Source organism: Rhinoraja longicauda, chromosome 29 (genome assembly GCF_053455715.1).
Source record: "Rhinoraja longicauda isolate Sanriku21f chromosome 29, sRhiLon1.1, whole genome shotgun sequence".
NCBI classification, from domain to species: domain Eukaryota; kingdom Metazoa; phylum Chordata; class Chondrichthyes; order Rajiformes; family Arhynchobatidae; genus Rhinoraja; species Rhinoraja longicauda.
The window spans coordinates 13,284,371-13,311,696 of NC_135981.1; the positions used below are offsets into that span (position 1 = coordinate 13,284,371).

A 27,326-nucleotide genomic window follows, 5' to 3' on the forward strand; every position below is an offset into this window, starting at 1 on the left:
ATTCTTATTATTGTATTATAATAATAATAATTATTATTATTATTGTTGTTGTCGTTATTATTATTGTTATTATTATTATTATTATTATTATTATTTTATTAATTATTATAATATAATAATAATAATTATTATTATTATTGTTGTCGTTAACATTATTATTATTATTATTATTATTATTATTACTATTATTATTGTTGTGGTTGTTGTGGTTGTTATTATTATTATTGTTGTTGTTATTATTATTTTATTATTATTATTATTAACTATTTATCTATCTATTAATCTATATATATTATTACACGTAATCTCTAGATCAATTTATCAAAACACCGAAAAGAAAAAAAAAGTTTGTGCAAAAAGTGCACTGCGTGTTTGGTTGTGACTGACACGCAGTTTACAAGCAGTTGCCGCCGGGGATGCGGGCTAATAAGTTGTCTAAAGAAGGGTCTCCACTCTCTCTCTCTCCAGGGAGCGGGTGCCGGGCGCTGGGCAGCCGGGGAGGAGGTGTGCCGAGCGGGGGGCGGGGATGTCCTGGAGCGCCGACTGATGGAAGCCGCGCTGCGGGGATGGGGATGGGGAAGGTCGCCGGCCGCTGTCTTGGGCTCCTGCTCTGCTCTGCTCTGCTCCGCGCCACATGTGCCCGGGTGAGTAGCGAACGCAATGCCCCCACCCCTACCGACCAGAGATTGCCTGCAGATATGGTCATCGTCGCCACCTTGGTGGGAGGCGGGAAGGTGAGGAGTGATAGTGTCGCCAACTCCTGCTCGCTGCCTCTACAAGGCTCCTGAGTCTCGATCCTGTCCTGGACCGCACTGTATGTGACTCGATGTCTTATATCTTTAGATTTTGTCAAGTTCCACAGATGTGGTTAAACAGTCGTGCACGCATTTTAAATGAGATGGGAAGTGTTGGGGCTGTATCAGATATCGGACGCCATGTCCCAGTGTGCGAGGAAAGGTCAATATTTGTCCTCTTAAAAAATCACCACTTAAATCAAAATTATCCTCAGCCACCAAATGTCGAATGCCAGCAAGTAAACACTCACCACCAAACCTTCCAAGTTGGTCGGAGAACTCCAACACAATAGAGTAGTGAATTGGTGAGCGGAGTGATGGGTCGTTCCGGCAGGGAAGGAGGCAATTCGGTCCGTCATTTCTGTTTCTGTTTCTGTTTTCTGCTGCACAACCGCCAACAGCTGGGCTATCTCATGCAGGTTTCGCTCGCGTGGGTACTGGTTGCAAAAAGGTTATTTAGATTTTTATGTGGGCAAGTTTGGTGAGAAGATCCATGTCCAAGTTGTCGAGCTGTGACTTGAAGAGTGACAAGGTTGGTGTACATCTGGTGGTGTTGGGAAGGATGTTCCACTCTGGGATAGTCCATGGATATAGTGACTGTAGGCAGATATTTTTGATGTTCCACTCTGGGATAGTGACTGTAGGCAGATATTGTTGTTTCCTCTAATTCGAGTATAAATGAAGTGACCTGAGGACTGCCTTGGAAATTTCTGGGTAATGGATTGAATAAAGTGAGATATGTTACTGGGGATGATGCCACGAGTCTCTTTGTCATATCGGTACTGTCTCGCTGTCTCAAGCAATCCCCCGTAACCGGGTGAACACTATTCCAAGGAGAACAACCTCATCATCTCCAGAGTGATCACATAAGTAGACAGCCACATTTCTTCCGTTTTGGCTCAAAGCATTCACAAAGCATTACCTAAAGTCCTTAATAAACTGTTCAAATACAGTTAATAATTGTGTGATTTCTTCTTATAAAGCTAGTAATAATTGTCATGGAACTGCCAGATTGGTGTAAGTATTTCTATTGTTCACTAATGCCCTACAGTGAATGTAAGAAAATAACTGCAGATGCTGGTACAAATCGAAGGTATTTATTCACAAAATGCTGGAGTAACTCAGCAGGTCAGGCAGCATCTCGGGAGAGAAGGAATGGGTGACGTTTCGGGTCGAGACCCTTCTTCAGACTGATGTCAGGGGGGCGGGACAAAGGAAGGATATAGGTGGAGACAGGAAGATAGAGGGAGAACTGGGAAGGGGAGGGGAAGAGAGGGACAGAGGAACTATCTAAAGTTGGAGAAGTCAATGTTCATACCGCTGGGCTGCAGGCTGCCCAAGCGAAATATGAGGTGCTGTTCCTCCAATTTCTGGTGGGCCTCACTATGGCACTGGAGGAGGCCCATGACAGAAAGGTCAGACTGGGAGTGGGAGGGGGAGTTGAAGTGCTCAGCCACCGGGAGATCAGGTTGGTTAAGGCAGACTGAGCGAAGGTGTTGAGCGAAGCGATCGCCGAGCCTGCGTTTGGTTTCCTTGATGTAAAGAAGTTGACATCTAGAGCAGCGGATGCAATAGATGAGGTTGGAGGAGGTGCAGGTGAACCACTGGCTCACCTGGAAAGACTGTTTGGGTCCTTGGATGGAGTTGAGGGGGGAGGTAAAGGGACAGGCGTTGCATCTCCTGCAGTTGCAGGGGAAAGTGCCCGGGGATGGGGTGGTTTGGGTAGGAAGGGACAAAGTCATTTGTCTTCCTTGCCAGTTCTCAAGTCAAGTCAAGTCAACTTTATTTGTCACATACATATACAAGATGTGCAGTGAAATGAAAGTGGCAATGCCTGCGGATTGTGCTAAAACTACAAAACAGAATAGAAAAATAAAATTTAACACAGAAAATAAATTAATACAGTAAATTAAATTAGTCCCTGGTGATATGAGAGTTAACAGTCCTGATGGCCTATGGGAAGAAACTCCGTCTCATCCGTAACATGGTGCCCAGAACTGAACACAATATTCTAAATGCGGTCTCACCAACGTCTGGTCAACCTGACTCCTGACTAATGTCATTGACTGACACAAAGTGCTGGAGTAACTCAGCAGGTTAGGCAGCATCTCTGGAGAATGTGGATAGGAGATGTTTCGGGTAGGGATCCAAAACCTCACCTATCCGTGTTCTCCAGGGATGAGTCTGACTTTAATTTATGGTCACATGTACCGAGCTACAGTGAAATGCTTTTTTTGCTTGCTAACTAATCAGCGGAAAAACAAAACATGATAACAGTCGAGTCATCCATAGTGTACAGATACATGATAAAGGGACTAATGTGAATAACATTTAGTGCATGATAAAGTCCAGTAAAGTCTGATCAAAGATAGTCCAAGGGTCTCCAAAGGGGAAGTGTTCTCTCGTTGCTGGTAGGAAGGTTCAGTTGCAGCCTGATTCACTGAGTTACTCCAGCACTTTGTGTCCTTTTGTGTGAACCAGCATCTGCAGTCCCTTGTTTCTTTACTCTAATGTTATTGACTTGGTTCTGGACACATTAGAGGCAGGAAACATGTTCCCAATGTTGGGGGAGTCCAGAACAAGGGGCCACAGTTTAAGAATAAGGGGTAGGCCATTTAGAACGGAGATGAGGAAGAACTTTTTCAGTCAGAGAGTGGTGAAGGTGTGGAATTCTCTGCCTCAGAAGGCAGTGGAGGCCAGTTCGTTGGATGCTTTCAAGAGAGAGCTGGATAGGGCTCTTAAGGATAGCGGAGTGAGGGGGTATGGGGAGAAGGCAGGAACGGGGTACTGATTGAGAGTGATCAGCCATGATCGCATTGAATGGCGGTGCTGGCTCGAAGGGCTGAATGGCCTACTCCTGCACCTATTGTCTGTTGTCTATTGAGTTAGGGCTGGTCAGTCATGCCACCAAAGTATGTATCCCAGGAGCAGTCCAATTAGAGTCATAGACCCAACTTGCCCACACCGGCCAAAATGTCCCAGCTACAATAGTCCCACCTGCCTGCGTTTGGTCCATATCCTTCCAAACCTGTACAATCCATGTACCTGTCTAACTGTTTCTTAAATGTGGGGATAGTCCCAGCCTCAACCACATCATTTGTCAGCTTGTTCCAAACACACGCCACCCTTTATGTGAAAACGTTACCCCCTCATCCTATTAAATCTTTTCCCCTTCACCTTGAACCTATGTCATCTGGTCCTCGATTCAACTACTCTGGGCAAAAGACTCTGTGAATCTACATGATCTGTTCCTCTCATGATTATATACACCCTTATAAGATCACCCCTCATCCTCCTGCGCTCCAAAGAATAGAGACCCAGCCTACTCAACCTTTCCTTATAGCTCACACCCTCTAGTCCTGGCACATCCTCATAAATCTTCTCTGAACCCTTTCAAGCTTAACAATATTTTTCCTATAACATGGTGCCCAGAACTGAACACAATATTCTAAATGCGGTCTCACCAACGTCTTATACAACCGCAACTTCTATACTCAATACGCTGATTGATGAAGGCCAATGTGCCAAAAGCCTTTTTGACCACCTTATCTATCTGCGACTCGACCTTCAAGGAACCATGCACCTGCACTCCTAGATCCCTCTGCTCTACAACACCACCCAGAGGACGACCATTCACTGTGTAAGTCCTCCCCTTGTTAGACTTCGCAAAATGCAACACCTCACACTTCTCTGTATTAAATTCCATCAACCATTCCTCAACCCACCTGGCCAATCCATCCAGTTCCTGCTGCAATCTTTCACAAACATTTTCACTATCTGCAAAACCACCCACTTTTGTATCATCAGCAAACTTGCTAATCTTGCCCTGTATGTTCTCATCCAAATCATTGATGTAGATGACAAACAGTAACGGGCCCAGCACCGCTAACCCTGAAGCACACCACTAGTCCGAGAAGCAACCTTCCACCTTCACCCTCTGTGTCCCTCCATGGAACCAATTTGCTATCCATTCAGCTATCTCTCCTTAGATCCCATGTGATCTAACCTTCCAGAGCAGCCTACCATGTGGAACCTTGTCGAATGTTTTACTGAAATCCATGTATACATCATCTACAGCTCTGCCCTCATCAACCTTTTTGGTCACGTCTTCAAAAAAAGCAATCAGATTTGTGAGACACGGCCTCCCACGTACAAAACCATGCTGACTATCCCTAATCAGCCCTTGCCCATCCAAATGCCTGTATAACCTATCCCTCAGAATACTCTCTAGTAACTTCCCAACCTGCGCGAGATAACCACTTATGAGGTGTTTGCGCAGTAATCAACCAGAACCAGAACCAACTACAGATGTTAAGCTCACCGGCCTATAGTTCCCAGCCTTTTCCCTGCAGCCCGTCTTGAAAGGAGGCACAACATTTGCCACCCTCCAGTCTTCTGGCATCTCTCGCATAGATTTCTGCTTCTTGGTTTTAAATAATATGAAATTGCAAACAGACTTTAAAACCTCTCTCTCATTATACAGTCCACATATCCGATATTTAGTAACTAAATATGCAATGCTAATTCCAATTACTGTGTAAAGCACAATTTGAATTTGAATTTGCACTTCTATTGTCTTCTACTTTCCCCCCGCTAATTGTTCAGTGCCTCTGTGATTGTCCCATTCTAGTTGCTGGATTAATGTTATTCTAAGTTAATTTCTCTGTGGAACAGTCAAAGACTTGAACCAGAAATTTGGTCAGCAGTGGTGCAGTATCTAGAAACATGATCAGGAACCATCTCCATGGACATGTTGACCATCTCCTGATAACAGCCTGGCAAGGACCTGCTCTTCAATGCGTCTTGATCATGAATTCTGCACGCCCCCAGTTCACTGCTTCTGTTCCTACCTTACACCTGCCTCAAAAGAACACAAAGTGCTGGAGCAACTCAGCAGGTCAGACTATCTCTGGAGAACGTGGATAGGTGACATTTGCAGTCGAGACACTTTTGCAATCGGGTTGTAGGGGGATTGGGGGGGGAGAAAAAAGCTGGAAGAGGGGAGGGCTGGACAAACTGTGGCAGGTAATAAGTGGATATAGGTGAAGGGGGTATTTGTTAGGCAGATGGTTGGAACAAAGGCCAGAGATGAAAGCAACAGGTGTGAGACAATTGAAGAGTTGTGAATTGTGAAGCCAGAACGAGGAAGGAAAGTAGCGGAGCGGAGAAATATGTGGGATTCCAGGTGGGACACAGGAGAGGTGATGGGGGGAGGGGGGGGGGGGAGAAAGGGGGCCGTGGCAGGGTTAGTTGGTTACCAAAAATTGGAGAATTCAATGTTCGTACCATTGGGTTGTAAGCTACCCAAGCGGGATATGAGGTGCTGGTCCTCCAGATTGCGTATGGCTTTACTCTGGTAATGGGAGACCCAGAGGGAAGTGTCATTATGGAAATGAAAATGGGAGTTAAAATGGTTAGCAAACGGGGATTGCAGTTGGCTTTGGCAGACCGCGCGCACGTGTTCAGTGAAATAGTGGCCGAGTCTACGCTTGGTCTCAGCGATGTACAAGAAGCTACCAGGTGCAGTAGATGATTTCTATTCTTGTCTCATGTCTTTTCATCCAATTTACATTCCTCGCACAATTTCATCATTTTATGTTAAGTCCTGCCAGAACTTTCCCACCTAATACATATTCAAGCTGGGTCTATGGGACTTCCAAACCTGCCTCTTAAATAATGGATGTTTGTTACCGATAGAACAAATTGTCCTCTCCCCAACAAGGGTGGTGTATGTATGGAACAAGGTGCCGGAGGAGGTAGTTGATGCAGGTGCTATCCTAACGTTTAAGAGACGTTTGGACAAATGCATGGATAGGATAGGTTCAGATGGTTATGGGTAGGCAGGTGGGAATATTGTGGATGGGGATTGTTGGTTGGCTTGGGCAAGTTGGGCCGAAGAGCCTGTTCCCATGCTATATGACTATGGCATTGTACAAAGGCGTGCAAACAAAAACAATGAGCTGCATTTGTACTGGGCTTTTCACACTGTTAAAGATCCCTCTGAGACAGAATTTTAATGTATAGAGCTATTTGGGCAGGCGACAAATCTCTCAATCAGAGAGAGCTCAAACGAAGAGAAAGGCAGAGGGATTTGGAGCAGGAGATTCAGAGTTTAGTTTAATGACAGGAGAAGGCAGCGCAGGTCAGCAGGTGTGGGATCTGTCAGGGAACTGTGACCTGATGCATTAGGAAATCGCTGGGCTCAACTTTCGAGAGATCCCCAGATGGTGACAGAGGTCAGGGTGAGGGTGGTAGCAGAGGAGGTCAGGGTGAGGGTGGCAGCAGAGGAGGCAGGCAATGCTGCAAAGGTGGGATCCATACTCTTTATCCTGTAGATAGACACAAAATGCTGGAGGAACTCAGCGGGACAGGGAGCATCTTTGGAGAGAAGGAATGGGTGATGTTTCGGTTGAGACCCTTCTTCAAACTCGACCTTGCATTAGGTCACCCATTCCTTCTCTCCGGAGATGCTGCCTGTCCCGCTGAGTTTATCCAGCATTTTGTGTCTATCTACAGTATAAACCAGCATCTGCAGATCCTTCCTACCCTTTATCCTGTATCTGTAAACTGCGGATGGCTTGGTTGTAATCATGTAGAGTCCTTTCATTGGATAGCACGCAACAAAAAAAGCTTTTCACTGAACCTCAATTCTCGCGACAATTATATACCTAACTAAACTAAACTAACACAGGTATGGAGTTGTCGGCCTGCTTCAGAGACACAAATGGATGCCAAAGCTCAGTCCAGTTCAGCACCATAAAGTGGCCAAAAATGGGGTGTCAGTGGGGAAAGTGTTGCCAAGGACACCAAAGGCTTTGATCCTTCCAAATATGGTGGATATTTTAAAAAACAGGGTTAATAAAGGACGTGTAAATGCATGGTTGATGCTAGTATGCACCTGATGGGCTGAAGGACCTGCTTCCTTGTCGCATCTTTCCCAGACTATGCAAAATCTCTCCTCCACTTATACTGAACATTTGTTAAATTATCGCTGGTTGTACGGTGAGGTTCGGGGTGAAGAGAATTGGGGGTGTGGGGTAAAACAAAAAACTGCAAATCAGCAGAAAACTCAGTGGGACAGGCAGCATCTGTGGAGGGGGAAGCAGAATGAATGTTTCATGTTGTGGGGAGGTAAAACTGGGTTTTAACTATCAGCGTGGAATCTCAGCGATCCTCTGCTCCCTCTGTAAACCTGCTTGAGAACATATCCGATATCTGTTTGATATCTATAGTGTATGCCCTATACCCCCAGGTGGATTTCCTTCTTCAGGGTAGAGGGAGACATAGAAATATGAATGGGTGCGTGAAAATGAGAGATCAAGGGAGACGAAGGTCAAGGAAAATGTATATTGGATCGCTTGGGCAGCATACAACCCAGCGGTATGAATATTGACTTCTCACTTCAAGTAACCCTTGCTTTCCCTCTCTCTCCATCCCTCCCCCATCCTAGTTCTCTGACCAGTTTCACTGTCCTCCTGATTAAATGTTACTGGTTGTATGCCTCATTATCACCTTCCCCTCAGGTAACCATGATTCATTCTACATTTCTTTGAACCGTACACTTTGATCTCTCGTCTTCACACCTCACCCTTCCATATCTCTGTCTCCCTCTTCCTTGACTGAAGAACGTCTCGGCCCGAAACGTCACCAGTTCTTTCTCTCCAGAGAAGCTGCCTGTCCCGCTGAGTTACTCCAACATTGAGTGTCTATCTCCAGTGTAAACCAGCATCTGCAGTTCCTTCCTACTCCCAGGTGGATCTCCTTGTTGTTCACCTATTCCAGTTCTCTGCATTGCTGATGTATTCCCAGTCACACCGTGTACCTCCCTGATACTCATCCCCAGCCAGGGTTCTGCTGGTCACTACACTCTCAAGTGTTAACCCACTCCAGAGACAGATGCAAACTTCGCTCCAAATTACTGTTCCAGCAATACCGCAACTATGCTGTCATGTGCTACAGATACCCCTTCAGGGATTAAATACGTGTGCATCGATCACAGTGGGGTGTTATGTACAAAAGCTGCAATTGGCAGTTAAATCAGTCAGTAGACAAGATGGCCTGTATTCTGATCTAATCACTCCCCCTTCTCAGCGGTTACTGATAGGCAGCTTTCAGAGTGTAACCAGACTGTGAAATACCTGCCTGCATAGTTCACAACTAAGGTTTGTTTGGTGCTGAACTGTTACCTGGCTGAGAGTGACTGGTGCCGGCTTGAGTGTGGTTGTGAAGAATCACAGGGCTTCCTAGTCATTGCCAGACCTTGTGCAACGGCCCCTCAGCTGCTGCCTGATGCTCATCTGCGGCTTTCTCTCACTCCTCGAATAATCTCTGCAGCAAATTTGGGAGATGCTGAAGGAAGGTGGAGTCGCATATCAAATGGGGATAGGTTGATGGAATAATCTTACAACACCAGGTTTGAATGCATCAGTCTGCAGATCTCTTTGTTAATTAGTTGTGTGTGAGGGACAGGCAGTTGTAGATTAGTGACTGTCGATGAGATTGCGAGTGGGGGTGTGCATGCATGTGTCTATGTGTGCATGTTTTTTAATGTGTGTGCACATATGTGCAAGTGTACATGTGTGTGTATATGTGGGTGAGTCTGTGCAGAAATGTGTAAGTGTGAGCATGTGCAGTGTAAATGTATGTGTGCACATGAGTGTGCATGCGTGTATGCGTGTGGGGGCGCTTGCAAGTGAGTGAGCGCGCATGCACACATGTTTGCATGTGTGTATATGGTTAATGTATGCAGTGATGCTTGTGAATACACAGACGTAGAGCCAAGTTCTAACTCATCACTGGCTCATTTACTAAAAGGGCCTCACAATAAGCATCAACAAAAGAGCACTATTTAATGAAATAGATCATTTGTTTATTAATGTTGTATGTACTAAGATAAAGTGAACAACTTTGTTTGAATGCTATCCAGTCAAATCATACCATACATGAATTCAATCAAGTCATATGTAAGTACAACAGATTGAGCAAAGAGAAAAATACCAGAGTCCAGAATATAGTGTTACAGCATAAATCAACCAGAGAGAGCAGCTGTCTTTGCCCCTGGCCCACCCTGCCCCTCCCCTACTCTTGGCCCCCAACACTGACTGTCCGTGGACATTTCCACCAGAAGATGGGGAGCTTCATGCCTTCCACCCCCGGTTGATTCCTCAGAGTGCAGTCGGAAAACACTTGCTCGCAGCTTGTCGCGACCTTGGGAAGTTGGTTTGACACAGAAGACCTGAGGTTTTGGAAATTAACTTGGAAATGTTGGAAATAACCCAATCAGATACCAACATTTCCCTCAAATTTTATAATTAAACTGCTGCGCACTCTATTTACTCAAACATATGTGAAAAAACCCTTTAAACTGCTGGGAAAACAAATGAGGAATTGGCCAGATGTCCTGGGGATAATTGTCCTTCAAACAGCATCACCAAAAAAGATTGGTTGTGACTATTGCTTTGAGAACTTGCTGTACATAAATTGGTTCTGTCTTTCCTGCATTGCAACAATAAGTACAATTTAGACATGCTTGCACAATCAGTAGAAGTCAAGTCAAGTCAAGTCAATTTTATTTGTATAGCACATTTAAAAACAACCCACGTTGACCAAAGTGCTGTACATTTGATTAGGTTCCAATAGAAAAAAAAATGAAAACATACAGTAGCACGCAAACAGTTCACAGCGCCTCCTCAATGAGCCTCAAACGCTAGGGAGTAGAAATATGTTTTGAGCCTGGACTTAAAGGAGTCGATGGAGGGGGCAGTTCTGATCGGGAGAGGGATGCTGTTCCACAGTCTAGGAGCTGCAACCGCAAAAGCGCGGTCACCCCTGAGTTTAAGCCTAGACCGCGGGATAGTGAATAGCCCCAAGTCGGCCGATCTGAGGGACCTGGAGTTAAAGAGGGGGGTTAGAAGATTTTTGATGTAGGGGGGGGAGTGTCCATTTAGGGCTTTATACGTGAATAGGAGGAGCTTGAAGTTGATTCTGTACCGTACAGGGAGCCAGTGGAGAGAGGCCAGAATCGGGGTGATGTGGTCCCTTTTACGGGTACCCGTCAGGAGTCTCGCTGCGGCGTTTTGGACCAGTTGCAGGCGGGACAGGGAAGATTGGCTGATCCCAGTGTATAGGGAGTTGCAGTAGTCTAGGCGGGAGGAAATGAAAGCGTGAATGATTTTTTCTGTGTCGTCGAATTTGAGGAAAGGTTTGATTTTAGCTATGGTTCGAAGTTGGAAGAAGCTGGCTTTTACCACAGCGTTGACTTGCTTATCAAATTTTAATGCAGAGTCAAATATCATGCCGAGGTTTTTGACATGCGGTTTGACTAGGCAGGATAGGCTTCCAAGACTGCCTGTTATCAATTTGATGGAGTCGGGGGGGCCGAATAGGATGACCTCAGACTTGCTCTCATTTAATTGGAGGAAGTTCTGTGCCATCCAACATTTTATGTCCTCAAGGCAGTGTGAGAGGCTGTTTAAATTTGACTGGTTGAAGGGCTTTGTGGAGGTGCCGTTGTTCGTTGGTGCAGGATGTCTGATTAATTTATGTTTAATGTCAAATATTTGGGGAAGGTAGGGGGGGGGCACACCTGAGGAAACGAACAATTATAATAGGAATTGCCTCACCTTGTTACAACAATGCCATTTAAAATGCCGTGCCCCACAATATACAGGTAATGCTAATGTGCAAATCAGCACACTGTCTTTCTGTCGAGAATTTAGGACTTTAATGAACAGAGTATCTGTGAAACAGTTAAATTGCTTGTGCAGTTAGCACTCAGCATGACCATGTCTTCTGATAACATCACAATATAAACACAAACGCGCGCACACACACAACAGCTTTTTCCCACGAGTAGTAGTTCTATTCAATAACCAAAGTCTGTAGTCCCTCTTTTGCTCCGGTTTATTTTCATCCACATGTGTTAGACCGTAATGTTGTATCCTTATTGTTTTGATGTGTTTATGCTTTATTCGTAATTGTTAACTGTATGTTTGTGTTGTCATTTGTGAGCGGAGCACCAAGGCACATTCCTTGTATATGCACAAACTTGGCCAATAAACTTATTCATTCAAACTTATTCATTCATTCATTGAGACCAAACAGCATGCTCCAGATACATTATAAATAATGTTTAATTTTAATTTAAAATTTAACATATTGGTCACCTTTAATAATTAAAGAATGGCTTTAGGCAGACAGCAGGGAGAGGCAAGAGGGCAGGAGTATCTAACAGAGCAGGGTCTGATCAGCTCAGCGGGATGGCACTCTTGCTCTCTCTGAAGTCCTTGTGCTGATATCATGACATTGCAGGCAGAATGTCAGTGTCACAGTGTGGGGATCTTCAGTGTTGTACTCTGTCCTGTTTGCTCCCTGTAGTTTGAGCTATGGACAAAGGAGGAGGAGGAGGAGGAGGAAGAAGTGGCAAAGCCCAGGAACATGTCTCAGAAGATACACACGAAAAGCTGCAGTAACTCAGCGGGACAGGCAGCATCTCTGGAGATGGAATGGGTGACGTTTCGGGTCGAGACCCTTCTTCAGACTGGTTAAGGATAAGGGAAACGAGAGATATAAATGCTGATGTAGAGAGATAAAGAACAATGAATGAAAGATATGCAAAAAAGTAACGATGATAAAGGAAACAGGCCATTGTTAGCTGTTTGTAGGGTGAAGACGAGAAGCTAGTGCGACTTGGGTGGGGGAGGGATGGAGAGGGAATGCTGGGGCTATCTGAAGTTAGAGAAATCTAAAATTATACCACTGGGCTGTAAGCTGCTCAAGCGAAATATGAGATGCTCAGTAAATGGAAATGTGAGATGTTCAGTAAATGGGCTTCTCTCTTGAGGCCAAGGTTCTTGCCATTTTCAGTAGAGAGGTGAAAAGGGTCCAAGAAGCGACACAGTGGCGTAGTAGAGCCACTGCCTCACAGCACCTGTGACCCGGGTTTGATCATGACTTCAGGTGCGTGTCGAGTTCCCACATTCTCCCTGTGACTATGTGGGTTTCCTCCCATTTCCTCCCACATCCCAAAGATATGCCGGTTTACCAGGTTAATTGACCTCTGTAAATAAAACCCTGTTATGTGTCGGGAGTGGGTGCAAATAACATAGAACTCGTGAAATAACATGGAGCTAATATGAATAGGTGATTGATTGATTCGATGGGCCGAAGGGCCTGTTTCCATGCTACATCTCTAAACTAAACTGGCAGCAGCAAAAACCAGGGTGAAAGGGTGTGATGTTGGTTGGGCTCATTGGGTGTGAGCTTGGGATGGGGTTAAGAGATGTGAAACTGGGATGGGGTCAAATGGAGAAAATAAACAGGTCAGGGGAAGATTGGGAGAATGAATGTGCGCTGGAGGTTAGCTTATGGAGAGAGAGAGAAGCAATGAGTCTGGTGTTGAGGATAAGCATCAGTTCATGGATAGGGAGGCGGGATCTGATGAAGGGTCTCGACCCAAAACATCACCTATTCCTTTTCTCCAGAGATGCTGCCTGAACCCCTGGGTCCATCCAGCATTTTGTGTCTATCTTCAATGCAAGAATGGGGTAGGGTAGAATGAATGCCAGCAATAGATTAAGTGGGGGAGCAGGTGGATTAGCAGAGAATCCCTCGGTGCCAGGTCAATAAAACTGTGAGCAGTCTGCATGGTTGATAGGGCAGCACGCTGGAGCAGCAGCGGAGTTGCTGCCTTACAGCGGCACCAACCTGGGTTTGATCCTGACTACGGGTGCTGTCTGTATGGAGTTTGTACCTTCTCCCCGTGACCTGCGTGGGTTTTCTCCGGGTGCTCCGGTTTCCTCCCACTCTCCAAAGACGTACAGGTTTGTAGCTTAATTGGCTTGTTATAATTGTAAATTGTTCCTAGTGTGCGTAGGATTGTGTTAGTGTGCGGGGATCGCTGGTCGGTGCAGACTCGGTGGGCCGAAGGGCCTGTTTCCACGCTGTATGTCTAAACCAAACTAAACTAAACTAAACCAACCGATCCTTGTTACTGACAGGTGGATGCTGATGATGTCATCACCAAGGACGAGCAGATCTACCTGTTGTTTGAGGCCAAGGAAGAATGTGAAACAAATCTGAGAACCAGACCAGCCCAGAAAGCAGGTAACGTTCCACTTACTTCACGAGTTTGAGCTGAAAAATCAGTCAACATCAACAAAAAATGTCGTGTACAGGTATGTAGGTTAATTGGCTGGGTAAAAATGTTATTAAAAAAAAAAAAAAAAAAAATTGTCCCTAGTGGGTGTAGGATAGTGTTAATGTACGGGGATCGCTGGGCGGCACGGACTTGGTGGGCCGAAAAGGCCTGTTTCTGGCTGTATATATATGATATGATATGATATGATACACCAATGTGTTCGTGCTCCTTCAGGGAAGTGTGACAACAACAATAGAATTCCTCCCTGTGGCAGGGAGTGAAGCTGGAGCTCTAAATATAAAAAAGCAAACTACGCAAGTATGAAGACTGGGTTGGCTGTGATGGATTGGGGAGCTTCATGGAAAGGAGTAGACAACGCATAGTAATCAAGGAGCAAAGGCAGGAAAGGAGCAAAAGCACACTAGGACAAGTGAACTGCATCTGGCTAACAAGCAAAGTTAAGGAGATGCATATAAAATTACCAGAGGATGGAGCTTACCTGCAGCCCACGATCAATTCTGACCTCCGGTGCTATTTGTGTGGAGGTTGCAGAGTCTCCCTTTGTACCTGAACCCCACCCGTTGACAGTACGCAGGTAATATTCCTAAAGCTGCTGATGACATGAAAATTGAATGGGATTGTAAATTGTGAGGAAGATGCAAAGAGGCTTCATAGTGATTGAGACAAGTTGAGTGCCTGGGCAGACATGTGGCAGATCGGGGTGGCATGGATAAATGTTGAGGAGTGAACGTGAATGTTTGACATGAAGTGAAGAATCGTGTTGGGGAACAGTGCTGGGGAATGTGGGTGATGACTAACAAAGGCAATGCTGTGAATTGAAGACATGGCCACACTCGTCTGTCTCTGCACTGTGTAGAAGTCACCAATGGGAGTTTGAGTGTGTTTGGGAACAGGTTACCACTGTAGCAGGGAATTGGGGAGGTTAGTGGAGGCAGTGAGTGAGGTTAGGAAGGGTTAGTGGAGGGAGTGTGTGAATTGGAGATAACTGTCCATTCCCTGCACAGATGCTGCCTGATCTGCTGAGTTCCCCCAGAACTTAGCTGATACTGGAATCTTAAGCAATAACAGTCTCTTGTGTCTCTACCTCCTTCCGATATGTGGTGCGATTGCCTTTTTTGCTGGTTTGAAAACGCTGCCTTTGTGCATTTCTGATCTCTGTGTCCATTCGTCCCTGCAGGGGCAGCCTGCCAAGCGGAGTGGGATGGCATTGTGTGCTGGCCCACAGCCCAAGCCAACCACAGCATCGCCATCTCCTGCCCCCAGTATATCCATGACTTCAACCACAAAGGTAACCACACGGCTCGTACTCACACCTCCATCGAAACAATCATGTTCACACCATGCCAGCACTCTCAGAGGGACCAGGCTCACAGGCAGCTCACATCTACAGTGTGCTTGGTGTTCTCAGACTGCTCCCATAGTGACAGCAGGCACAGTGCTGATGATGGGCACTCCCTCACCACTCCCACCATGACTGAGCACCTGAGATCACTGGAGGTAATGGTTAATCAGTCTGCTCACATCAGCTGAGCACATCAATCGCACACCGTGCCCACTGTGCCCACACCACACTGGCAATGCCCACCCCGACTGGAACCACATCCCAGTGCACTGGATGGAGCCAGCCTTTGAACATGGGAACTGCTGGTGTTTGCCCCAGCAAGCACTGAGTACTGAGGGGGGAAGGTACTCTCACCTCTCCCGGTGACACAGCGTGGGCTGTGGGCCAGCACACAATGCCATGCCCACCACTTCATGTTTCTAAAGCTCACGCTCACACCAAGCTCACACTATTCACACATTCTGGTCACCCTCATGGCTCTTTGGGCTGCTCACTCTCTATGCACACTTGCTGTTCATTCTGTACATCCTCTGTTCATTCTACACATTCAATTCTCCTTGCACACCCCCTGCTCACTGTACTCACTCACTCTGCTCATCCGTGTTGCCCACTAAGTTACTGCACTGACTAACCTGTACAATAACTGCTGCTCCTCCTTTGGCAGGGCATGCGTATCGCAGGTGCAGTGTTCATGGTGATTGGGAGCTGGTGTCCAACATGAACAGAACCTGGGCAAACTACACCGAGTGCACCCAGTTCCTGTGGGCAGACTTTTGGCACCAAAAGGTAGACCACACCTTCCCAAGCCTGGAGTGGGGGTGGGGGTGAAGGTGGGGATGTGGGGGTGAGGGTGGGGTGGAGGTGAGGGTGAGGGGGATGAGGGCAAGGGTGGGTGGAGGTGAGGATGAAGGTGGGGACAAGGGTTGGGGTGGGGATGAGCGGTGAGGGTGGTGGTGAGGATTGGTGGTGAGGTGTGGGGGGTGGCGAGGGTGACGGGGACAAGGGTGGGGTGAGGGTAGTGGGGATGAGGGTGGGGGTGAGGGCGAGGGTGGTGGTGGTGAGGGGTGGGGGTGGGGGTGAGGGTTGGGGCAAGGTGTGGGGGCGAGTGTGGGGGTGGTGGTGAGTGGTGTTGGTGAGGGGTGGGGGTGAGGGTGGGGACAAGAGTTGGGGTGGGGATGAGCGGTGAGGGTGGTGGTGAGGTGTGGGGGGTGGGGATGAGGGTGGAGACAAGGGTTGGGGTGGGGATGAGCGGTTAGGATTGGTGGTGAGGTGTGGGGGGTGGGGGTGAGGGCGAGGGTGGTGGTGAGGGGTGGGGGTGAAGGTGGGGGTGAGGGTTGGGGCAAGGTGTGGGAGCGAGGGTGGGGGTGAGAGGGGGTCCACATCCCAGTGCACCAAGATGGAACCTTCATTTGTCCATGGGAACTGCTGGTGTTTGCTCCAGTGAGCACTGAGTGCTGAAGGGGGAACATTCTGTAGCCGTCCTCTCCCGGTGACACTGAGCAAGATGGTGAATGCCTGTGCCCCATGCCCTCTGCAGGTTGTGTTTGACCGTCTGTACCTGATGTACACGGTGGGCTACTCTATCTCCCTGGCCTCTCTGCTGGGTGCCGTTGCCATTCTCAGTTTTTTCAGGTAAGCTACTGTTCATCCGGATTATAATTATTATCCGTCTCATGTAAAGTCGGCTCATCGGGAGTGAATAATCGGCGTGTAAGTGCGACATCACTGCCCTTCTTTCTCAGCTGCCAAATAACGTTGAGTCGGGGGGGGGGGGGGGGGTTGGGGAGATGTTTTGGCTCCGTATCAGCTCAAACAATCACCATTTGAGGTCATTCACGCCCACCTCTCACTCCAGTACACCCCACACACCCTCTCTTTACCTCAGATACCCCACACCTCGGTCCCTCCCGCTCCCCTCCTCACTTCAGAATTTCATTAACTCAGCCCCTCGCCTCATGTCAGAATTCCCTCGCCTCAGCCTCCACTCCTCACATCAGACTTTCCTTACCTCGTCCCCCCCCCCCCACCCCCCCTTCACCTCAAACCCCCTCCCAAGCTCTCAGTTTTAGTACCTTAAAATTTTCTGTCTATCTTGCTAACTGTACAACTGATCTCTATCCTGCTGTAGCTTTAGACAACTTTCCTCTCTGTTCACAACACCACCATCTTTCATCGGCAAAGTTACTAATCATGCATTCACAACCAAGTGATCACAAATACTAAGAGTCCCAGTATTGATCCCTGCAGTGTAACATTTGTCACTGACTTCCAATGACAAAGACACCCTTCCATCACCACCCTCTGCCTCCTATGACCAAGTTTGGATTCAATTAGCCTTGGATTCACCTTGGGTCCCATGTGCCTTAACCTTCTGGATAGCTGTTATCAGGCAACTGAACAACCTTATCAGCAACTAGAGCGCGGTCCTGAATTACCATCTACCTAATGGGGGACTCTCAGACTATCTTTAACCAGACTTTATTTTGCACTAAACATTATACCCTTTATTCTGTATCTATGCACTGTGGACAGCTTGATTGTAATCATGTATAGGGAGCTGATTTACTATAGACCAGGGTGGTGGTTCAGGCCCAGGAGAAGTGCGGGGAATGTTTACTGCGGTTTGACACAGTGGTCTCCTCTCACACCACAGGAGGCTACATTGTACCAGGAACTACATCCACATGCACCTCTTCACTTCCTTCATGTGCCGGGCAATCAGCATCTTTGTCAAGGACGTCATGGTCTATTCAAACTCGACGATGAATGGGTTGGAGTTCCGTGTTGAAGAACTAGTGGGCGAGGCGATGCCTCTCCCCAGTGAGGGGCAGTTCGTGAGTACATGTCCTGCACACTCCACGGCTGGGCTTTAGAAGGAAAGCCTCTGGCCAGTCAAGGAGCCAACATATCCTGAGGGGCAGTGCATTTTTGTGACTGTACGTGCTATAAACATACACGTCATTTCATTTTCCAGCCAGGTGTCATGTATGTTTATTTAAGTTGTGTACCCTCTACACACAAAACATTGCTTTGAGTTTAGTTTATTGTCACGTGTACCGAGGTACAGTGAAAAGCTGAGGTGTTTCACTTGGACTGGCGACCAATTTACACAAGTTTAGTTTGCTTTGGTTTAGAGATACAGTGCAGAAACAGGCCCTTCGGCACTCCGAGTCCGCACTGACCAGCAACACATCAACACTATCCTGCACACAGTAGGAACAATATACACTTATATCTTATGTCAATTAACCTACAAACCTGTACGTGTTTGGAGTGTGGGAGGAAACCGAAGATCTCGGAGAAAACCCACACGGCCATGGGGAGAACGTACAAACTCTGTTCAGACAGCGCCCGTGGTCAGGATCGAACCAAGGTCCCTGGGGCTGCAAGTGCTGTAAGGCAGCAACCCGACCGCTGCACCACCGTGCCACCACAGTGAGGTCTGACCACATTTCCACAGCAGGGAGTTGGTGGTTGCCCTGGCCTGACAGAGGCTGAGCTCCACTCCCTGCTGCCATGTAACTGACACTGACCTTTAGCTGGGGACACAGAGCAGAGGATGGGCAGACTACTGGAGAGTGGCTGAGCCCAGGTCCAGCGCTGCGGTGCTGTGCGAGGGAGGGCAGGCAGGAATGTCTATCCAATGCCCTGAATCAGTATTTTCACTCACTCGCTGCCATGGCCATTTGACTGTGGTGCCATGCCTGGTTTACCCGGCCCTGCGATCTTGTGGCTGGGAGTACCAGTTCCCTTACCCGTGTTTGCAGATGGCAGGCGCCGGTTTCAGGTTGGGCTAAGAGATGTGTTCGTCCTCCCAGTCCAGCAAGAGGCAGACGTCAGGTTAAAGGAGAGAGGCTTCGAGGCTGCCATTCTGGGTGGTGGTTTATGGGCCGGTCACCACACCGTGGCAGGTCTGTGTGGTGCCCACTCCCTTTCTGATCTGGTAACTGAGCTCTACTCTTGTAGACAGGCTGCAAGGTGGCGGTGATCCTTTTCCTCTACTTCCTCGCCACCAATCACTACTGGATTCTGGTGGAGGGCCTTTACCTGCACAGTCTGATCTTCATGGCTTTCTTATCGGACAAGAAGTATCTCTGGGCGCTGACACTGATTGGCTGGGGTAAGGATGAGAAGATCTACAGGCGGCTGTGGAGACCAAGTCAATGGATATTTTTAAGGCGGAGATTGGCAGATTCTTGATTAGTACGGATGTCAGGGGTTATGGACGGAGAATGGGGTTGAGAGGGAAAGATAGATCAGCCATGATTGAATGGCGAAGTAGACATGAAGGGGTGAATGGCATAATTCTGCTCCTAGAACTTATGAACTGGTGCACTCCACGAAGATCATTTCTTACCCTCTGATTGTCAAGCACTTGATTGTCTCAGGGATGTGAGTGTGTTGTTCCCAACCACAGGGTCCTAAGGCATGCTTCTCCAGTCACTAATAAGCACAAGGCATTATCCAGGGCAGAGTGAAGGCACATTAGAGTCATTTGGCCTCTTTACGAGTGAAGTGGACAGAGCCTGGCACGGGAATGGATGGCCAAACGGAGAATGGGGGACCCAGATAGCAGGGAAGGGTTTGAGGTGGAGGAACATTGTATCTCACTGGCTGGGGGTTGGGCCTGTTTGTCTCATCGCCAGGTGGAGTTTTATCACCTGATGGGACAACATGTACACCTATAGTGGGTGAGGGTTGGTGGTAAGGTTGGGTTTGGGGTTGGGGGAGATGGTAGATAGTGGAGATTGGGGATGGTGGTTTGGATGGCGTTTGGGGATGGTGCGGGGGGAGGCAGTGGGGTTGTGACAAGTGGGGGTTGGCAGTGGGAATTGGGGTTTGAGTGGAGGTTGGGGTGGAGGTTGGGGTGGAATTGGGGATGGGTTGGGGTTAAGATGTGGCGGATGGAGGTTGAGATGGGAGGGTAAGGACACAAACAACTGCTGCATGCAGTGACTGAGAAAACCTGGATGCTCAGGTGTGTCTCTCTGGCCTCTTCTGCAGGGATCCCGGCGGTGGTGGTGGCTGCATGGGGAATCACCAGAGCATCACTGGCAGATACGCTGTACGTACACTCTTGGACTCAATAGTAGTGAACTTGCTGAGCTAAAGGAGGAGCAGGAGCTGCCTCAAGACGTGAACAACACATTTGGTGTTGCGTGGGGCCTGGGGTAATACACTAGGAGATGGGGCCTGGGTTGATCTACTCCAGAGACCGGGCAGGGTCCGGGTTAACTCTCTGCAGGGATTGAGCATAAGATCCAGACTGTGGGTCCTGTGCAATGCAGAGGGAGGGGTGCACTGTTAGAGAGGTCAGCATTCACACGAGATATTAGAGCAAGTCCCAGAGTGCTGAGCATGTAAATGTTCTCAAAATAGAGCAGAGGGTCCCCCCCGTCCCCCGTCCCCCCCCGTGTGTCTTGGACAATATTCAACACCATTACCATGTAATGTAAAGGAGGACGGGGAAAACTTTAACAGTAAGTGACATCAATCTTCACTCATTAGGGGCTATTGGTGGGATCTTGCTCTGCACAAATTGCAGGCTGGAAACAATAACAAAATCATTTCATTCAGTGTTGTGGGAATGATGTACAAGAACCGAAGTGGAAACCAACTGTTCCCAGTACTGACGAAAGACCATTAACCTGCAAAGGATCCAGCCACCCTCTCCACAGATGCTGACTGACCTACTGAGTATTTCCAAGAGTTTCTCCTTTTTACTCCATTTTAGAACCATGATGGTCTCCAAGCCACAAATTCAAAATTCCCCCAGTTATTCTTCCATCCTGCTGAGAGTTTTCTTGGTAATCTTTGGAGACTGAAAGTTTTCTTCGATGTAACTAAAATGAAAAGAAGTGAATGTAGGGAGAATAAATGCTACTGAACCATAACTGAGATATTGGGCAAATGTTCCCCAAGCAGATTATGTCTCACTCTGGCACCCATCCTTCCTTGTTGCAGAGGGATTGAGAGAGTACCCAGTATAGATATTCAAAACTATCAGGGGCACAGACTCAGCAGCTGAATTATGGACTAGATGGATAAAAGAGAGATTGCTTTCGTTCTGCTGCACCAGTGTGATGAATCGTAGGTTGATGAAAGAAGCTGGGTTGGAGATGTGAGAATGCAGTCTGACCCCTGCTGAATGCTTGGCAATGCCGGTGCCTACATTAACATGTTCTCTCTCACTCTTCTCCCCGTCAGATGCTGGGACCTCAGTGCTGGAAATGTGAAGTGGATTTACCAGGTTCCTATTCTTGCTGCCGTTGTGGTAAGTGAGGAGGTGTCGACACTGCTGGGCTTGGGAGCTCTGGGTAGTCTGTGCCAAACCAGCAGGCAGGAAAAGCACACTTATCCAGACCCAAGCGTTACTCAAGCTGCCAGCACCTTCCTAACCTCCTGAACGTGCTAACCTCTTTGTCCGGCACGGTGGCGCAGCAGTAGAGTTGCTGCCTTCCAGGGCCAGACACCCAGGTTCGATCCCGGAATGGCGGGACTGTCGTATGTTGAAAGGCTGGAGCAATTAGGCTTGTATACACTGGAATTTAGAAGGATGAGGGGGGATCTTATTGAAACGTATAAGATAATTAGGGGATTGGACACATTAGAGGCAGGAAACATGTTCCCAATGTTGGGGGAGTCCAGAACAAGGGGCCACAGTTTAAGAATAAGGGGTAGGCCATTTAGAACGGAGATGAGGAAGAACTTTTTCAGTCAGAGAGTGGTGAAGGTGTGGAATTCTCTGCCTCAGAAGGCAGTGGAGGCCAGTTCGTTGGATGCTTTCAAGAAAGAGCTGGATAGAGCTCTTAAGGATAGCGGAGTGAGGGGGTATGGGGAGAAGGCAGGAACGGGGTACTGATTGAGAGTGATCAGCCATGATCGCATTGAATGGCGGTGCTGGCTCGAAGGGCTGAATGGCCTACTCCTGCACCTATTGTCTATTGTCTATTGTCTGACTACAGGTGCCATCTGTACAGAGTTTGTACGTTCCCTATGTGACTGCGTGGGTTTTCTCCAGGTGCTCCGGTTTCCTCCCACATTCCAAAGATGTACAGATTTGTAGGTTAATTGGCTTCGGTAAAATTGTAAATTGTCCCTCGGGTGTAGGATTGTGCGAGTGTACGATTGTTGGTCGGCCCAGACTCGGTGGGCCAAAGAGCAAAGAGCCTGTTATCGCGCTACATCTCAAAACTAAACTCAACTAAACTCTGCTGGAATAGGGACCTACTGGCAGAGACTGTCCACTGGAATAGGGCACTACAAGGTCTGACTCTTGTTGGGATGGGGGTCCAAGTTGGTGACTCCTGCTGGGATAGAGCGGTTGCTTGCTGGAATGGGGCTCAAGTGGAACATAATTTGCACGGGTATTGGAGATCCCTACTTCTTGAAGCTATGCAGTGCCAAGTCTAGGGCCAGGAGATGAAACACGTGGAATTATAATAACTGACGTTGTTGCTTTCTTTAGGTGAATTTCTTCCTCTTTATAAACATTGTCCGTGTTTTGGCATCAAAACTGTGGGAGACAAATGCAGGAAAACTGGGTCCTCGGCAGCAGTACAGGTGAGCCACTTCGGCCCACTGTGTCCATGTTGATAATAGACCGAACTGCCCCTAACGACTGATCAAGATAGATGACCACCAACTGAGACCATTGAGTGAGCGCCGAGCGAGGCCACTGTCTGGCCAGTGACCATTGTCCTTCCGTTGGTATTTATTCACAAAATGCTGGAGTAACTCAGCAGGTCGGGCAGCATCTCGGGAGAGAAGGAATGGGTGACGTTTCGGGTCGAGACCCTTCTTCAGACTGACCTTCGGATTGTCCTTCCGTTGATAAAGGCCATTGATCACCAACAGTCACTGACCAATGGCAGATTCAGCACTGACTGAGTCTTTGAACCCTGTACATTGACCAACGGCATCAACTGATCCTGGAGCAGGGATGGACAATGACATCTGCAGCCCCCACTCTGAGATCCATGATCATTCTGACCTTGACTCTGCTTTGTTTTTCTTACAGAAAGCTGTTGAAGTCTACACTTGTCCTCATGCCTCTTTTTGGAGTTCATTATGTGGTTTTCATGGCCATGCCATACACCGATGTATCCACGATCCTTTGGCAGATCCAGATGCATTATGAGATGCTCTTCAACTCCTCTCAGGTAGGGAAGTCATCTCCATAGCCGGAGATGGAAAGAAGCCCTTTGGCCTAATTCATCCAGGATGATCAATATGGCTCCGCGACCTAGTCCCATTTGCCTATTTTTGCCCCAGTGGGGCAACTCAGAGGTCCAGGCAGCATCTCTAGAGAAAATAATAGGTGAAGTTTCGGGTCAGCATCCTTCTTCAATCTGAAAAAGGATACCATCACCTATCTATTTTCTCCAGAGATGCTGCCTGACCGGGTGTTTTACCCCAGCATTTTGCATTGATCTTTGGTATAAACCAGCATCTGCAATTCCTGTTTACTACATTAGTAAATAAAAACTGGTTGGAGGGTGAGCAAATAGGAGTAAAAGATTTAATGTAATTGCTAAAAGATCAGAGATGAAATGAGCATTACACAGGATTTAATGTCCAAGAACAGTCGTTGATAGGGAATTGGATGAAGACTTAAAAGGAAAAAATAGCTGGAAAGTGGAGAAAGAGAGGGGAAGCTGAATGAGTCAAATTGTTCTTTGCAAGAGTGGGGTACAGTACAATGGTCAGGTTGCTTGGCCTCATCTTAAGCTTCATGTTAAAAATGGAAGTCACATGTTATTTTCTTCTCCTAACAGGGCTTTTTTGTTGCCTTTATCTACTGCTTCTGTAATGGTGAGGTAAGTCACAGGCCAGATGTACTTCAGAAACTCAGTGCGTCTTTGAACAATTCTCATTCTTGCTTTAAGGTATCCTCATGGTACCACTCTCACATGGTTCCCTCCAGCTCTGAAACCTTCCAGTCTGCAATCTCCCTGCCACTGTCTGAATTTAACCTCTGCATGGCCTTGCCTCAGTTGCCTGCACCCTTTTCCCTGCAATTCCCTTCTTTCTCCCCATCTCTCCCATTTGCTTTGAACAAGCCTGATCATCGAGAGGAACACATCAGATTGCACAGCACCCCTGACACAGCACATATGCTGCTCAACCCGTTGATATCCCGTTGTTTTCATCTCTAGATCCTAGCATCTGTAGTCTCTTGCGTCACCCTCTGATCACCTATCTTCCTCTGAGGCCAAATTTTGTCTGCTTTTCAGTCTATGAAGCACCCGAGAGATTTTACCATGTAAAAGGTGCTCTCCAACCACAAGGAATCTCTACAACGAGGCACTACACTGCAGAGAAGACTGTCACATTGTCAAAATATTATGCCGAAGGTATCAGGCCAGCAACAGCAATATCCAACCTGTGATAGGCAGCCATACAATTATACCAACGCACCCTGACCATGTTAAGGAACCTTGGTTTTACATTAATAGGAAATTCTTGTCAGAAAGTTCCAGCTATACGCAGCAGACCAGGCAGCATCTGTGGAGAGAATCAGAGCTAATGGTTCAGGTCAAAGACTCTTTGTCAGAACCAAGTTAGAGTTAACCAGGTTTTAACTTGCAGAAAAGGAGCGTATTGAGAGAACAAGGATGTTTGTGAAAATCTGAATGAATATTTAGTAGAGCAACACAAAGCCAGTGGGTTAGGTAAGGTCACTCCAGATGGGTGGAAATGGCAGAAACAGAATCATGATCTGAAATTACACACGTGCTTGTGGATGTAGGAGATTGAATTTAAGACTGGAAATATTTGTAAAGACATTTATATCTTCTCTCTGTTTTAACACTCCTTTCTTCAAGCCAGTTCCATAAATATTTAATGTGTGGAACATTATCAACCTCCTTTTGAAAATACAGATATTCCTGGACGTGGTATTTTGTCCATTTGCTGGTTTCATCTTCAAAGCACTAAAATTCACCAAACATGGTGTCTCTTTCCTCCCACTGCCCTCTATGTTTCTTTTTCCTTTGACACAAAACATAAGTTCAATGCTTCAATCTTTTTATTCATCATTGCTCAATTTAATTCATTTTCTGCCTCGATGCAAATTAATTCTGCAATTTTTTTTATTGAAAATGTTTGACGTCTCTAGTTTATTGTCCTAAGATTCTTATGTTAAGATATCACTTTCTTCATAATCCTTTGCCGATTTAAAAAACCCAACTATTCCTCAGGTTAATACACGAGTTGTTGACATCATATCCCTCATCACCCTTCACAATGACACCATAAACCCAATTAGCTCATCATAAAAGCATCAGGTCGGCCAATTCATGACATCATACGTTTGACCATCCCTTCACAATGATATAACCTATTAATGCTTCACAATTGCATGAACTCAGTGCACATGGAAATGCAAGGAAGGGTGGGGTAGGGACCATGTGAGACAAAACAAATTAGTTTAAATTGGCATTATGTTTGACACAGACATCGTGGGACAAAGTGCATGTTGATGTGCTGTAGTGCCTTAGATGCGGTCTAACCTGCTGAATATTCCCAGTATTTCCAGTCGCCACTCTTTAACTCGGAATTTTATTCCACGCTCTCTGCAGGTTCAGGCAGAAATAAAGAAGTCCTGGTTGAGGCGGAACCTGAGTCTGAATTTGAAGCAGCAGGCGCGAGCAGGCAGCAGCTGCCCTTACGGAGCTGTGACCTCTCTTGCTACCAATAGCATCAGTAGCAGCATCGCCACACGAGGCCAGTCCACAGTGCACAGCAATGCCAGGCATTGTGCTCTGCCACTGCATTCCTTCATCAAGCTGCCCGGCTACACAGCAAGCACACCCCCCTCGGACAACTGCCTGAACTCCCCCAGCTTGGCCAGCAGGGATGGGAGAGGAGAGGGCAAGGAGCAGGAGTAACAGTTCCAGCCCCCTCTCTAACATCAATGGGAAACAGTCCCGTGAAGAAAATGAAGTGCTTTATCCATGCAACCTTCCCTCAGCTGAATAAAAGGAACATTGTATGACCAGTGAAATGTTGGCATTGATTCACATATAAAAGGGTTGTATTAGCAAGCAGGAGCAAGTGAACCATACCTGAGGCCACAGGGCTTGCGGTCTGTATTAGGTTAAGTTTCGCCCAAGGTAGACATTTGTAACAGGCAGGTACACTCATCATCAACACAGTGCAGACAGTAAACAAGCAACAGATCCTCACTGCGGGTTGACCACTTTGAGCGGCATAGTGTTACTGCCTCACAACTCCAGCAATCTGGATTCAATCCCAACCTCGTGTCCGGTGGAGTTTGTACATTTCCCCTGTGACCACGTGTTTCCGATGCTCTGCATTCCTCCCACTCCCCAAAGACGTGGGTTAACCGGCAGCTTTAATCACCATGTGCGTTGGTGAGAGGTGGGAGAATCAGGAGCGGTTGGAGTGCGAGAGAGATGTGTTGTAGGGAAATAATGGCATCCTTAAATGTCATAGGAAAATATGAAATATGGATCGACGGCTCAGGGAACTATTTCACTTTGGAAATTTAATGTATGGTTGCTCCCAACAAAACAAAGATTATATTAATATCAATGCAGGCTCCCAGCTACTAGATGTGAACATCTAAACACAATCCTATACCACAGGTATGCATCAGTGATGGTAACTAATAAACACTCAGTGGAGTTGACCAGTGAGAGGAAGAATTAGTTATGGCGCATCTGGACATGGAACATGGGCAATAACACACACATATAATGTAAAATTATTTAGTAAGACAATCTACGTTCCTACCCTTCAAGACTTACTCAAGAATTTTTTTCCTCAAGAATCGTATTTTATATAGTTGAGCTCAAAGACTCAGCAGTACAAGTAACGAATAAAGTATCCATGGAAGTAACATTTTTAAGATAACCTTTCTTTATCGTATGACCATGTTACACAGGAGTAGAATTATGTAAGAAAATAACTGCAGATGCTGGTACAAATCGAAGGTATTTATTCACAAAATGCTGGAGTAACTCAGCAGGTCAGGCAGCATCTCAGGAGAGAAGGAATGGGTGAC

The 27,326-nt window shown here is 46.9% G+C and overlaps 1 protein-coding gene across 1 annotated transcript; it reads left to right on the forward strand.

Moving 5' to 3' along the window:
* The first annotated feature begins 572 nt into the window (after positions 1–572).
* Positions 573–26,187, forward strand: LOC144607589 (parathyroid hormone/parathyroid hormone-related peptide receptor-like). Its single transcript, XM_078424507.1, has 13 exons — positions 573–644; positions 13,793–13,898; positions 15,131–15,241; positions 15,960–16,081; positions 16,833–16,927; positions 17,949–18,129; positions 19,262–19,415; positions 20,300–20,360; positions 21,503–21,569; positions 22,764–22,858; positions 23,316–23,457; positions 24,073–24,114; positions 25,879–26,187. The coding sequence occupies exons 1-13, from the start codon at positions 573–575 to the stop codon at positions 26,185–26,187; spliced, it is 1,557 nt and encodes a 518-aa protein (XP_078280633.1).
* Positions 26,188–27,326: the final 1,139 nt, after the last annotated feature.

Coding starts and splice junctions, on each gene's coding strand:
- LOC144607589 (XM_078424507.1), top strand. CDS start 573: ATGGGGAAGGTCGCCGGCCGCTGTCTTGGGCTCCTGCTCTGCTCTGCT. Junction 15,242..15,959: donor CCATGACTTCAACCACAAAG/GTAACCACACGG, acceptor CTCCTTTGGCAG/GGCATGCGTATCGCAGGTGC. Junction 22,859..23,315: donor GGTCCTCGGCAGCAGTACAG/GTGAGCCACTTC, acceptor TTTTTCTTACAG/AAAGCTGTTGAAGTCTACAC.